The sequence below is a fragment of the Trachurus japonicus genome, chromosome 7 (genome assembly GCF_045865225.1).
Source record: "Trachurus japonicus isolate A0001 chromosome 7, Traja_1.0".
NCBI lineage: Eukaryota > Metazoa > Chordata > Actinopteri > Carangiformes > Carangidae > Trachurus > Trachurus japonicus.
Window position 1 is genome coordinate 25,212,031 of NC_140913.1, and position 15,706 is coordinate 25,227,736.

The 15,706-nt window shown below is 41.6% G+C and overlaps 1 protein-coding gene across 42 annotated transcripts in view; it reads left to right on the top strand.

The window, feature by feature from the left end:
- The window catches only part of LOC146984852 (membrane-associated guanylate kinase, WW and PDZ domain-containing protein 1-like), a 91,089-nt gene that overhangs the window by 21,703 nt on the left and 53,680 nt on the right, over positions 1-15,706 (top strand). For 28 of the 42 annotated variants that reach the window (XM_085782354.1, XM_085782375.1, XM_085782346.1 and 25 more), the window contains exon 2: positions 7,979-8,095. In XM_085782354.1, the coding sequence (XP_085638480.1) occupies positions 7,979-8,095 (117 nt within the window). Of the gene's footprint in view, positions 1-7,978; positions 8,096-13,045; positions 13,157-15,706 lie in introns of those variants that run through there. The other 14 variants (XM_085782357.1, XM_085782358.1, XM_085782360.1 and 11 more) reach the window with 1 other exon arrangement.

Genomic DNA, 15,706 nt, shown 5'->3' on the forward strand with positions numbered 1-15,706 from the left:
GTGACAAATAAAGTTTTCTATTCTATTCTACCACCAACACTCCTTGGAGTTCACTATTTAAAAGATTAGATCTACAAAAAATGAGGACGAATGCTGGAGCCAGGTCAGTGTAGCATAAAACTGCTGGCTGTGTAGAGTGTGTAAAAGGGACAAAACTGATTATTTTGTTCAGATTAAACAAACAAGTTTAGCAAGTTGTACAGAGTCATGCAAGCCAGTTCTTGTTAGGGCTTCATAACTGGGACAAAAAGTCCTTAAGCCCCAGTACCCCCATGTGTTTATTTAGAAAGTGGCAGGTGAATTAACTAACCACATATTGATCCATGGGGGGAGGGGAACAAAAACATTCCCTATAGGCCTTCCTAAGGGCTGAAGGGCAGAGCTGTTGTCTCATGTGGATTTCCAGGGGTTTGAATAGTTCAGCAACTTAGTTAGTGAGTCAGACAGTGGTCGTAGCACAGTGGTGGAACAAAAACATGAACACCCAGAGGAGTTTGAGTGTCAACGTTTTAATTAAAACAAGTTTTCATGTTGAAAGAAGTGAAGAATTTGCCTGACAATCTGCAGTTGACTTCACATGACAATATGCAGAACTTCAACACTTTTATAACAAGAATTAAACTTATGATTCTTGTGGGCCACAGGGAAATAACTGAGGAATAGACAGAGAATTGAGCTTTACAACTGCTTCACCTGACTGAAGGCCTGCAGATCTGTAGCAGCAGCAACTTCCAGAGACACAAGACCCACACTTGCCCTCCAATGTATCATCGGATGTATGAATGTGTGTGAATGATTAGCCTCCAAGCCTGTCTGCACACATTCAGCTGTATGAATGTGTGTGTGAAAGAGTGAATGTAACAATACCGTGTAAAGCGCTTTTAGTGGTCCAAGTGACTAGAAAAACGCTATATAAGTGCAAGTCCATTTACCATTTACACAAGGCTTTTCTATCAAGCACTGTTGTGCGGCCCATACGCATGCATGTGGAGTTTTTGGCATCTTTGTGGTTTCTCCCTCTCATCTTACTCCAGAGTCTGGGTGGAGCTGCAGAGTTTGTGTTTGTTTGGAATCTATTTGTAAATAGAGGAAAATGTTTCAGCTCTGTGTGTCACTGTGCTCATCTTATAATATGTATTTTGGTTGCAGTAATTAGTCACATACCAATTTTAGAGCATTACCTGCATACCATTCCCCCAGAGAGCAGCTATAATTTAAGGATTTTTTTTCCTTCTTCTGTGTATTAACCTGCATGTGTGGTCCGCATGTGTCTTGAAAGAAAATAGTTGTGTGAATAGTTTACAAAACGTTTTAGACGTATTTGTTATAGTGGTTTAAGATGAATTACAAACACCACGGTTTTCATAATCCACGACGTCTATCCATAAAACATCAGAATTCAAAGGTCACTTTTACTTTGGGAGCTATATAAATGCATTTTAATGTTACAGCTGATGGATTCAATTTAAACTTCTTTATGTATTTGTGAATCTGTAATACATCAGATAAACATATTGAAGTAAAAAAGTATCAAGTTATATGAAATACATACAACAGTGGCTGACATGAGAAGGTTTAAGAGAGGGATTAAGACTCATATTTTGAAGTCACATTTGTAGATTTCTTCTCCCCCCCCCATGACTTCATGGACCTTGGATCCACCACTAGGGGGCAGCAGCCCATAATGACTGCACATGGCTCATCTCACTCACTGGCTGCGTTGCTGTGGTAACGGGTTTGCATGAAGCAGCAGACTCAGGCTCAGGAACAGAAACACAGAGGGCAGTGTTGAGCCAGAGGGCTGGCCATGAATCCCAATCAGCAGCTGAACAGAGTTGCACACACACACACACACACACACACACACACATGAACGTGTTTCTTGAATTAATGTTCATTCTCTACAAGCTGTTGATTTAATTCATCTGCTTGTGCATACAAATAATCAAAAACACCCTAAATCACAATCTCTGTTTGGATTGTCTCGCATTTTTTGCTTTGAAATCATATAACCGCCCGGTTTGTTTATTTTCATACTTGTGATTGACAGGTAGCGGTAGTGACTTGTGGTGATGACAGCTGTTATGTACGTAGCACTAGAGGCTGCAGCTGCTTGGCACAGTCTTCTGGTGTTTTAAGCAGCCACGGCCATATGTTTGTACTCTCTTGCTATCAGGCCAGCATGTTTTAAAAATTATTCTTTTTTTATTTAATCCTCTCCAAATGTAGAAATTGCTACCATGCTGTGTGAGGTAAAACCATCCAAACATTTAGATAAGGACCATTAGGCAACATCGCTAAGTGCAGGCAAACTTTCATGACACAGACGTGCTGTGTGTGTGTATTTCATGTTCACTTAAATATATATGAGGTCGTTTAAATCTTAGATGTCGGAGAAGACACCCCTACCCTGCCCCCAGTCCCAAAATGAGACAGGGATGCATAACTAGATTTAAGGTTATGTAATGCTGACTGGAGGCATGGAGGATGTGTATAATCCACTCTTATTTGGGTTAAACCCATCTCTCTCTCTCTCTCTCTCTCACTCTCACTCTCACTCTCTCTCTCACCCGTTATCTGTAAGAGGACAGGGGCCTCACATCCTCACACATCTCTGTTCTGCCTCTTCCAGGGCTGAAAACCACTGATCTCTGTCACACACAGTATTTTACAGGTCGGCTCTGCAAATATCTCAGCTCCCAGGAAACATCTCTCAACGCGCGCTACTCGTCTCTGGTGTCTCTGGTTTTCCCTGATGGAATGATTTCATTGTTATGAGAATCCAGAATATCCTCTCTCTCTCCAAGCTCTCATACTGTATGATCCATCTTATCATTTAAACACACACTGATTGTCAATTATTTTCGCTGACAAGATAGAGTAACATGGTTTCATTTTAGTACTGTAGCTAATTATTATTTTCCTGTTTGATGTATATGTCAGAAAGCCATAGAATAGCTCTGTTACAGTTTTCCAGACTCCAAGCTGCCCTGTTTTAATTACTTACTTACACTTCAAAACAGAAAGATTATATTAAAGTTAAATACATTTTCCTTAATAATCATTTCAGAATAATTTTGTGTCTGTCAACTAACTGATTGGGTCTAATTATTGTGGACCTATTTCCTCTTGTCATTGTGGTTTGGCTCCATGGATGGTAATGTTTTTCTGTCTTTGGGTAATTCAGAGTCAGTGTGAAAAAGAAAAATGAATTTGGAGCATTTGCACCATCCATCATCAGGTCAAAATTGTGATCTGTTGATCATCATCATGCTTAAACACTTTGATGTCACTTTCATATAGTTTATAACCAAACACCTGCAAAACCACGAAATTCCTTGACTATATTTGTTATTGTCGCATTGTCATGCTGTTGTTAGCATTTAGCCTCACTGTTAACTCAATAGTCTTTTTTTTTTCTTTAATCAGAGATACTTATTTCTTATTTTTGTGGTTATATTTCTATGGTTGCTCTTGTAACCATGATCAATTCAAATTACAGTGGCCTATTCATTTAGTGCACTTGTAGACACAGGCATTAGCAGTAATATGTTGATATTGATGATACTGATGGACTGTGTGTGTGCTGTATAAGAGCTCCTGAGTGGCTACTCTCTTTACTTAACATTATTCAAACATTAGTATCTTCCCATACAGGAGGTATTGAAACACAAATACACGCCTGTGGGGAATTAATCCAATAATGTCTATGCACCTTTTGTAATCAGTACCAGTACCAGTCCAGACTATACAGTCCATAGGAGACAGTGCTGTGGATTAGCAGACATGAGAATGTGCTGCACATTCCCAGTAACAATGCCCTGTATCTGAACACAATACAAGGATCTCCATTCAGTACACATGGTGAATTGGACAATTCACCATGTGATTGAACAATTCACTATGTGTATTGTTCAAAAAACTGTGCAACACTATGGAGTTGTGGTTGCTGAGCTGAGATAATATCTCCTGTTTTCTCACCATCTGCTTGTTTTTGTTAGATTTTAAACTCAGTTTTTTGTTACGTGCTGCTGGGAAACTGCTCTAAATGGGTCAAGGGAAAAAACACCATTGTTTTATTCCAAAGTTTCAAATTCCTTAGAAAATGTTAGTAAAACTGATTATTTTAAATTGAAGGTAACATTCTGCATATTCTGAGCCTCTCCTTTTATTTCTGTAGGCCTAATGAAAATATATCAAACTGTGACACAGATAAAAGTGTAACATCAAAAACATGAATTTTCTTTCTGTTTGGACCAGGAATTAAGCTGGATATAAGTTAGTATTTCTTTTCAACATGGCCAAACACTACAAACACATAACATCTGCTTATTTATTTGGCATTTATGATTCACACTCCAGGGAGAAACTGTGTAAACACAGAACTGGATACATAGGAGCACAACCACAGTGGTGTGATTGTAATCTCTGATCCACACGACTTTAATCCTCATAAATATTGAATATTTGATGACTTTCTCACTGATGGAGCAGGACACCTGGGCGGCCCGCCCTCTGCTAGCTCCACATACCCACAGGAGGGGGTTGTTCCTGACAGTGGTCCCTATCTCAGGGAAAGCATCTGAGCCAGCAGAACTGACACGGCAATAAATGCAAACACTGATGTATCTGCCTGCGCGTGATCCAATCATATTTTATTTTTGATGAGGTGCTGTTGATATAAATCAACTCACCACAGACATGGAGACCGAGCAGAGGAAGATGTGCCATTTGAAAGAATCCTTGTGTATGTTAAGTCTGTGTGTGTTGTGTGTGTGTGTGGTGTGTGTTTTGTGCATGTGTTTTTCCTTTTACAGTCTGACTGCTGCTTGCCTAGCAGGGACTGTAATGATGGTCGTCAGCACTGGCTGGTTGCTAGGTAACAATTACCTGACTGTGCTTTGCTTGCACTGAATTACACAGTGGGTTGTGTGAATGTGAGGAATGGAAAAATACAGCAAAATAGACCACCAACCAGTGTTTCCACTACTGGGGAAAAATCCCCCCCACCACTATGAGGTTTGTTGTTGATGATAACATCAGCTTCGCATTGTTTCTGAATCTCATTTGCACCCTGGATTTTATTAATACTGTGACAGATTTATCAGTGGGAGTATTTTTGAATGATGGGCTTTCGGCATTCATATTGAAAAATGCATCAGAGCCCGGGTTGGTTTAGAGGATGATGATGTTGTGGCCACAGGGCTGCACCGTGGGACAGATGTTCCTCTGCTTTTGGAGCATTTTTACATCCTCACCTGCTTCACTGCTCTGTCTCTCTGTTTCCCAGACTCCCAGTCTCTCAATAGCACTTCCTGTCTCTGTCCTATCAGTAAGATATGGACTCTCAAATCTGAAGCACATCTAGATAGAAATAGATGAAAAAAACAACACTCCTGTCTCTTGTATCTGCTGTAGATACGAAGCAGAAGCCAGCTGCAAGTTCGCTTAGAATAAAAACTGGGAATGTGAGTAGTCTGTAACTGACAAGAAATTGCATATAAATGATTATACAGAAGCAAATTTTCAATTTTATGCACTTAGGCTACACAGACATGAATGAAATGAGCATGAAATGCAGGGTTTGTTACCTTAAAGGGATATTTCAACATTTGGGCAAATTCGCCTATTGCCATAATCCCTATTCTTACGAGTAGGTTAATTACCTTTAGTTGTCGGTGCAAGCTATTTTTAGATCGGTGGGGCAGAAACGTGAGCTCTGCACGACGTGCGGTACTTTCACCTTTCCCTCATCAAATACACAATCGCTCTCGTGGACAAGTTGTGACCTGCACATTCACCACACTATGAAATAATAATGTAACATTACAAGACAGAGTTGTTTTCGAGGCAAATGCGTAGTCGGAACTACATTCCAGACACGGTTGCTCGGCGGAGTGACTTCAGAAGTGCAAGTAGTTCTGAGTATTTGCTTCATGTGTCGCATTGTTACATTACATAGTGAATGTGTAGGTCGTGTTTTGGAGTTGTTGGATTGTGTATTTACTGATGAGGGAAACGTGGAAATATCGTGCGTACCTCCATCACGTTAGCTGAGCAACTTGCGTCTCTACAAACAGCTTAGGTAATGAACCTACTCCCAAAACTATAGGGATTATGGCAATAGACATATTTGCCAAAATGTTCAACTATCCTTTTAAGACACAGGCAGCCCAGTCTTTTAGCTAAGCTCAGTGATGACTCCAGCATATTCCCCATACAAATGTTATATTGGTATTGCTCCTCTCAACTAACTTTCAGCAAAAACAATTCACCTCTTTTGTAAAATGTTGAGTTATTCCACTACTGTATGAAGGAAACCTTCTGTAGTTCAAGTTTTAAGATCTTAAGGTTAAATCTTATCAATGAACAACTAATTCACAACAGCATATGTTACTTTTTATGTTGTTCATTTATATACTTGAAATACACTGTTACAATACAACGGTTTGATGTAATACAGAAACAGAACATGTTTAGTTAGCCTACATTTAACAAGAACAAAACAAGTTGTCTCTGGACTTTACCAGCCAGGGAAAACTGTTTAACAGTAAACTAATCTCATTTCTCAGCAACAAGGTTGACAAATAAATGGTTGCATGGTTGAATCCTGTGTCTCAATCTTAACTGTTCACTTAACACATAGAAAATACTTCTAAAGAATGAAGCTGAGGTCTGTGTTGTTAATTTATTGTTCAACCTCCTGATCTAAAAAACACAAGCTACTGCAGGAGGTGTGGGTGGAGGCTCAGCAGTCAACAGCACTGCACCGCTCTGTATTTGCAAAGCTGGACCTAATCAAATCTCAACAATTTGATCAAATCCCTCCAGCCATTATATCCTAGCCACCTCGCCTTCTTCACTCAGTCACAGCCAAAAACGCCCTATTTGCTGTTTCACGTTAAATACGAGTGTCTAATACTTCACCCTCAGCCCACTCACCCTGTCGTTATGGAGCACAGAGCCAGGAGAGACTCTTCTGCTGGGGATCGGAGGCCGACAGGAGGACATGGCACCCTCCCCTAAGAAGTACTTGCCAGCTCCCACAGACATGGATGATATATTTGGAGATCATTAAATGGTCCTAAATGAGACCCTGGCGTGAGAGCAAGCTCTGACCATCTGGCCCCATTGTGAGCGCCTGAGCTCTGTTCAAACTCAGCCAGCAGCATCAGCACCTCTGATTGGGTGTATGTCTGAGAGTTACAGCCAATCAGAGACTCGTTTAATTAATTACCCAAACTGGCTTCCATCTCTATATTTCTCTGAATTAACCATCCTGATACATAGTGAGTTTCTCTGCTCTACTTATACTGAATGACTTGGTTAATTTTTTATTTTTTCACAATTACCATCTAACGAAAATGGATAAAAACTGGAGATGAAATCCAGTAGGTTGACTCACTCTTTATTCCTGATTCATCTATGAGTCAGATGGTGCTTTTCAGCAATGCCAGTGGCGTGACTCTAAAGATGGCAACATCACTCAGTCAGTTGGTCCCCAGGTTAAAATATATTTCAAAAACTGTTTAATTGACTGTCATGATGTTTTGTGCATACATGGTGTCCAGACTATTAATTTTGATGTTGCACTGACTGCATCTAGCACCACCAGGAGGATAATGTTTTTGACTTTTTGTGTGACAATAGTGCCGACTTACAGCCTCACATCATTACCGATGAGTGTATCTTACTCTTGTCAATATCTTGTCAAAGAGTTAGCATTATTATCTAAGTACTATGTATTTGTATTGTAAGTAATGTAAATCATACTAGAGCTCTAAGGGTTTTCCACATTGTATAAGAAAATGGCCTTTCTCTTCCAGGAGCATTTTAACAATGGAAATGTCGTGACCTTTCATGACCCACCTTTTGGTCAAATGACAGCACGTAAACAGCAAAGAGACAACCCTTTTTTTTCTTTTTGACATCAAGTTTTGTTTACTTGAGCTGTTTCTGTCTGTCTGCTTGTTTCCAGGTCACAAGCTCAACAAGGACCTGAAGCACTACCTGAGCTTGAGGTTTCAAAAGTCCTCACCCGACCACGAGCTGCAGAAGACTATCCGGGCCAATCTGTATCGCCATGCTGTGCCTTGTGAGTAAAGATATTATGATGTTATGGCGGATGCTTAAATCAGGACATCTGGCTTGAGAGTGGTGTCTTGAACCACTCTTTAGCATCATCTTTACCACCATGACCCACTTTCCTTTGGCTTCTTTCTCATTTGTTTCATCTCCTGTTAATCTCATTTGTCCCTTTTGCGCACCCATAAATCATCCTGTTACACTTTATTTCCCTTTCATCATTTAAAATTGTCGCCGTCGCTGATTGTAACAAATGAAAAACAGAAACAAACAGGCATTTCCCTCGCACTGGCTCCGTAGTGTTTGTTGTGTATTACTGCCCATTAAAGCCACTCGTTTCTTGACCGCAGCAGAGCGCTGTTTTTGCAGCTGTCTCACATAGCTGTGAAATATACAAAAAACCCGGCCCGAGCCAAGCACACAACACAGTGCCAGACTCCACAGCTGGGCTATGTTACGTCACAAACAGTTTGATCTGTGGTTGGGTGACACAGTCCAAGCTCTACTCTGTTCAGTTTCCTACTGTACTATACTGTCATGTTTGTGTGTGTGTGTTTTAACCTTTTGCTTAAGTTGTGGTGTCCAAAAAGCTTGAGGCTTAAAGTTCTTTAACAAAGCAGCAGAGGATCTGTTGGGGATGTGATGAGAGAGAGAAAGAGAGGGAGAGAGAGATTGTGTGTGTTTCCCTCTAAGGAATTGTTTTGATTATCACACATATGCATAGACATGATTTAATCAGCCAAGAAAAGGATCATCATCCCCGTAAACCACCACTTCCCCCTGTGTGGTTGTGTATCAGCGGTTGCTCGTTTGCATGCGTTTGCATTGCATTGCTCTTTAATAAAATGTGGCTTCTAGAGGAGATTTATATATTTTCCCCCCACTCTCCGTTTTTCTCTTGTTCTTTGCTTTTTCACTCTCTGCCTCTCAATCTCTAGCTGTCTGTTCTTCTCTTGCACTCAGCCATGTGACTGGTAAATCCTCCTCTCTGAGCCTCCCCCATTGCCCTGCCTGGGATTATGATGTTCTGATATATTGAAAATAGATTCCCGCCTGATTATGTGATGAACATGTTGGGCTCTCGCAAAGATCACAGTACGATGGGGAGGCATCCATGTGCAGAGGATGGACAGTAATGATGTTAAAGTTGAACAGAGATAAAATAAAAGTGCTAAATATGTTTTCATAATGAAGGCATTTTAACAGTATCTAATAATGTTAGGATTTTTTTTTTAAGCTGCAGAAATTCCTTAGATTCTATATAGGCTACAAAGTAACATATTGTCTATTTTAACCTCATTTGGACTCAAGCTAAGTAAGCTACTGGATGTTTCCACCGCTTCAGGTCTTCAGTACTCACACAACCCATTACCACTCTTACTGTGCATTCACACTAACAGCGCCATGAGCGTCAAGAGCAGCCGTCCATTGAACGCTGGCGACAAAGGGTGTCCAATGTGTCGGCAGCAAGTGGCGCAATGTGAGCAACCAGAGCGTTAATTTGAAGTTGAGAGAAGCTCAACTTTATGTGTCGCCGCTGAAGCAGAGGCCAATTGCAGACCGGGATTCTCCCAGCAGGGGAAATTGAGAGAGCTTAAATGGTCACATCTGCAGCGCAGCTTGAAAGTCCCACCCCTCTGGCCGCCTTCTGCAAGCGCCTGCTAGAGCTGGTGGGCAGCACGATGCAGCGACCAGAGTGCCCGCAACCGACTGATTTTGGTGTGAATTCACAGTTAGGTTGTAACCTGTGAGAATGGGCCATATGTTGCCGTAGCTCCATTTTAAGTAAGGAGCCAGAAGCTTTGGGAACCACATAAGAGATGTTGCTTAAATATTACCATGCATGTGTTAAAATAGGAAAACTTAATCATTAGTGGGCCAGTGTAAGTCATTAAAATAACGATGCAAAGGCCTTCAGTATACTTCAAACGAACAAGGTCATTGTTTCTGTGTAGCAGAAGTTAAAGTTATAAACAGTTGGAGATTATAGAGAAGAGGAACATTGTGCAGCTCCAGGAGTCGTTTCTTTCAGAGTTTTACTCTAGTTTTCTTTTTGTTCATCCCAACTGAAACACTTCTCATTATTTTCAGATCGTTTCTGCTTCACTGTGCTTTGCTGTGGCTGTAATGAAGTGTGTTCCCCTGTGCAATGATTTAGACTAATTCACTGACAAAAAAGTAATGACAAACAACCTCGTGTGCATGAAAAACTTTCATAGAGCTACATTAGCTTTGGTGATTAGCAAAACCCAACAGTATTGTAGCAGTTTCATCATTAATATGTTTCCAGAAATGCTTGTGGCTGCAACACAACTGTATGCTCTGTGCAATAACATGCAGACATAGGCTACTCATTATTACAATGTTGCAGCGCTCATGTTTATATTTTCTCCATCTGAGTTTAGCATACCAGCGTGCTTGCTTACATTGACACAACAGAGATGATAGCATTACGAGAAAGGTCAGAACTTATCAAAGTCATTTGAATTCATCCTAAAAACTTCATGGCATTGAACCCAACTGCTGTTGAGTCATTTCACACAAAACTTCATGTTGGTGCTGGATTGACAATGAATATCTCTACGTAAATTCATGACAATCCATTAGGCAGTTTGCAGGATAGTTCAGTCAACGTCAAAGAGTTTGTCTCCGAGGAAAAGATCAAATTCTAAAAACAATGAAGGCACAGATGTGCCATCATCAGTATTATTATGATAAGTACAATTTTGAGGTAGGTAACTAGGCTACTTGAGTTTTTTCATATATAATTCTACTATGGTTACAGAGTAATTAGGTACAAAACATATAATTGTATAAAATATGCTTGTTTAAATAGAATAAAACTGTAATTTGGAGCAGCTACTAGATGTTAGTCCAGACTGAAGGGGACCATTATTAGTTCTTCATTTAAGATACTTTGATAATAATTCTGTATTCTTTCCAGTAAAATTTAAAAAAAAACTTGACTTTTATTTGTAATGGAGCTTTTTTGCAGTGTCATTCTCACTTTTGCTTAAAGGATCAGGGTACTTATTCCACCAGTGATGTCTTCTACAGTGAAGAAATGCAATGCAAGGTAAACACTCACGAGTGGTTGAAAAGTGAATTATAACAATTATGTGCGAGCCACTAAAAACACCTTAGCAAGTCACTGCTGAAATGGAGAAATAACAAAAAAAGTTAGAAAAACTCTCTTTGTTTGAGGCATAAAGCGGGACAGTGTGTTGTCGCGTGAGCACAACCACGCAGGAAGAATTTTACCCGTATTATTCATTAGTTGGAAATATTCCACTTCTTCTGATTTATATCTTAAAATAAAAGGCGCCAGTGTTTCCAGATAAGAATCATTAAATGGCAGCATAATGGACTCTGCCCACTCTATAGCTAGTGATAAATCATTAAAAGATAAAGCTGGAGTTATTCTATATTTTTTGTTATTGTCAACAAATGTTGTGAAAAGGGCCAAAACCAACAATGTTAGTTCATCTCTCAATTATTTACAACCTCTCTACCCTGATTGTGACACTCTGCTTGAAGCTCATTGATTCGTACTGATGCTATAGATCTTATCCCTGAATCTGCTGAATCATTTTCCTAAAGCAGCATAGGGCACTGTAGTTTTTAGCAAACGCCACTCCAGCAAACACCGTAGTAGCCTACTCCAAGCTGGAGTGAAGAGAGGATTTGTTGGGGACTATTTTCAGATGCGAGTTTGGTGCATAAGTGAGTGGCTACAGATGCAGGAAGGTTTATGTGGGACTGACTTAAAATAAAGTACAGTGCCTACGTCCATGGACAAAAAGGAGCGTGTCATCCGGGTTGACTCATTGATGAGCTTTTGAGGACTAATATATATCAGAGCTTGGTTACACAGATAAATATGAACTTCTCGTTGGTTTTTTGTTGATCTAATATAACCAGACTGATCCATAGGGTTGTCAATATGTGTGTGTGTGTGTGTGTGTGTGTGTGTGTGTGTGTGTGTGTGTGTGTGTGACTGTGTGTTTGCCTGGTGTGTTTCTTCTGATAATGACTTTAAAAAAACACACCACAACACAATGCTGTCCAGTCTAACACTGAGATGTTTGTACTCGGTACCCCTCCTCTCTCTCCCATTGCATGGTGACCTACTATCGCTGCCACCTCCTGTTTATTGTCTCTCTCTCCCTCTCTCACACACATGCAAATATTTTCTTGGCATGACGAGGCACAATGACAAAAGCAGGCAAATAAAAGCCACACTTCTCAGCCCTCTGTTTCCTTTGTCTGGGTGTCTCTCGTGTCTCCTCCCCCTCTCCTGAGCACGTGTTGCTCTCTCTCCACCGTGTTTGACTCGAACAGGTGCCTTCTCCTCCGCCACTGACCGAGGTGTTTTTTTTTTTTTTTTTCCTCTCTGTGTGTGAATGTGGGTTTATTGGTTGGTTCGAAGAGCATACCCCCCCCCCCCCTCCTCCTGTCAACCCACCCTTCTCCTCTCTGCTTCATAGCCCCACTGCTACAGATGGCCATTGTTATCATGTGCAGCAAATGTCACAATTGATAGAGAAGTCGCTCTCTCGTGGGATTCATTTCCCTCTCACGTCTACAGCTGCTGCTTGGGGATGAGGGTTATCTCGGCGTTATCCCACCGTTTGAGCCACAGAGCGAACCGATCCTCCCTCCCCCCACCTGATCTCTCCCTCTTCTCCCTCTCCCTGCTCTCTCTCTCTCTCTCCCGTTCTCTCCTCACTTCAAATCCTCCAGTGAGTGTCAGCGTCCCTGTGGCTTGGCGGTGGCTGCTGCCTTCCTCTGTCTCTCTCTGTCACACTCTAGCTGCTCCCACTGTCTCCCTGCCTCTGCTGCTCTCACCCTCCATCTCCTCCTCTCTCTCTCTCTCTCTCTCTTTCTCGCTCCCTCGCTCTCTCTTTCTCCCTCCCCTCCTCGCTGTCCTTCACTCCCTTGCTTCCTTGTTTTCCACTCCACTGCCGATCTCGGGGAAATCATTGTTGGAGACAAATTTCTCTGTTTGCCGCTCACACAAAGAAAGGGATTACGGCTTGATTTGCTGACTCCGGGCTTGCTCTGCATCCAGGCAAGTGGCAGCTCCTTATTCTGTCCTCGTTCTCTCCTTCTTCTTTTTTCCACTCTCCCTGTCATCCGCCATCTGAATCCTGTGATGTATGCATGGCAGAGAGTATGTGTGTGTGTGGTTGATGCTGTGTATATAGGCTAAGGGAATCAGGGAAGGTGGGGGTAGGGGTGGGAATTATGTGAGGGAAATAGGGGGGCAGGCACACTCAAGGCAGGCACGTCCAACCCAGAGGGACAGATGGCCAGTAGCCCTGGTCCTTTTTCCTCTTTGGTTTTCTAATTCACCCTGCAGGCTTTGTGTAAGGCCCACTAGTACACAGACCTTCTTTTCAAGAAGCAAGAGATGGCTGTTCTCCTTAGCTGGAAGAGGGAGGGAGGAGGGTATCTGTGTGTGAAGAACGGACAGGGTATAGGAAAGGAGAGGAGAGGAAGGAGGAGGAAGAGGAGCTGAGTGGGGGGGTGTTGCTGTAGAGGCAGAGCAGGTTTTTAAGAGGAGGATAGGAGAGGAGAAGAAGACATGAGAAGCTTGGGGGGGAGGAGGGGAGGGGGGGTCATCAGCCTCGAATGCATGGAGGTCAGGTCCAGATGCTGCTCAAACAAAAGGGCTTCTCTGGGGGGAACGGCAGGGGGAAGCGTGGCACTCGCCATTGTGTGTGTCGCTGCATTGCAGGGTGCTGCCGGGGAGCCTCATGCTAATGATGGCCATTCATTCTCGTAACGGATGAGTGGGCCCCAGCTTCTGTTTGCCTCCTTTTCACATACGCACGGCTCAGATTTTGTTCATGTGACCAAATATCTGCTGCGTTAACACACGATTCGCTCTGGAAAAGACGAGGGATGGAAAAACGATGGCTTCCGAGCTCAATGAGGAAGCTGGGCAAATATGTGTTTTTGCATAGTAATGATGTATGAAGACAGGTGCAGACTGTGTGTGTGTGTGTTTACATTGACTATGTGTGTGTGAGATTTATGTTTTATGCATGAGTTGGTGTATTTGTGTCCACATTTGGCATATTTTACAGATACAGTTACAAACAGGCATCATTTGTCACCATTGAAATGAATCACTACCACATACAAGCCAGAAGAGCTACAGATCTGCTATAGTTTTATCATGAGTGTGATTGGCAAGTGGGTGGAAGATGGCACTGGAGGCTTTGGTCTCTGATGTCATTTTTGTTATTGACAATCTCCTCCAGGCCCATTTCAAAGGCATCTTATGATGCGTTATCCAGCAGAAACCATTTCAACAACACAACCTCTGTTTCTGTTTTCTGCACCTGCAGTTTAGAACAAGCTGTACCCTGAGCCTGGTCGTACATTAACTTAATCAATCCTAACGAGCAGCCACTATGATCACAAATGTTAAATGTAAACTACTTCCTCACATTACCTTGCCCGTTCTCAAGCTTTTGATCTTGCGAATACTCAAAAACCCCAATGTGAATATTGTTGACAGGATCACCCCAGAATCACTTTGGTCAGTTTAAAGTGATCAGCCTCTGATTAATGAGCTGCTATTTTGTCCCACAACTGCTGAAAAGCTCCATGTATTGTCCCTGTGTGGTTGTTGTGGAGTCCAGTCCTTGTTTGCCCAGACCAGAGCGATCCTTTCGTCCAAACTGGCCGCCCTAAGAGAGCCTGGGATTGTTGGTTAAAACAGGTGTGAATTTCTCTCACTGTTTACAGATTGACAACTATTTTCCAGACAGCTGGATAGTGTGTCTATTTTTTGTTGTTATTATCAGAGTGCAGTGATGATAGCCTTGTTTTTGAGGTCAGGGAAATGAACTGCACTAATTCACTGACTGAACAAAGGTTCTCTGTTGTCATCATGAAATCTTAACAAGACTGATCAGTGTGTGAGTGTCTTGTGATGATTTGGATGTGGTTCCTCTGTGGCAGCCAGCTAGCATACATGCTGTAGTTCCTGAGTGTTCGTTAGCCTCGATGCCTCCGAGCAGTGAGTGTGATGATCCCAGATTCATCTAAAATCAGATATGCCCTAACTTCCCTCACTGTAGTATTCTGTTTACATGGCTGCTTGTGTTTCGATCATCTTCACTCCTGTGGATGAGCACACTCTTCTTACCCCAGGCATTATTTGATGTTTTTTAGGGATGCACAATAACAATTTTTTCCATCAATATCGATGAAACTATCTACTTCGTTCCGATGCCGATGCATCGATAACATTTTTAGTAGTTTACATACACACCTGAGGTTAAGAAAGGCTATGTCAGTAGGCTATAAAGATTAATTTGACATTATAGCTCTGCCTCTGACTTAACCAAATAATATAACCAACATCACTACTGTAAGCACAACAAAAACAAAATCAGAATGACTCTTCAAAAATCAATTTTGTTGTTGTTTCAAACGGACTTAAAATGAGCAAAATCAAGGCAATGTTGGCTAATTGGCTCTATCAGCAAGGAATGTCATTATTGGACTTATCTGTGTATTTTGGCTGACAATTATCAGCCAGTATCTGTACCGATAGTTATCTGGCATCCCTTAATTTTATTAAAAATAAAGCAACTTTAGCCTT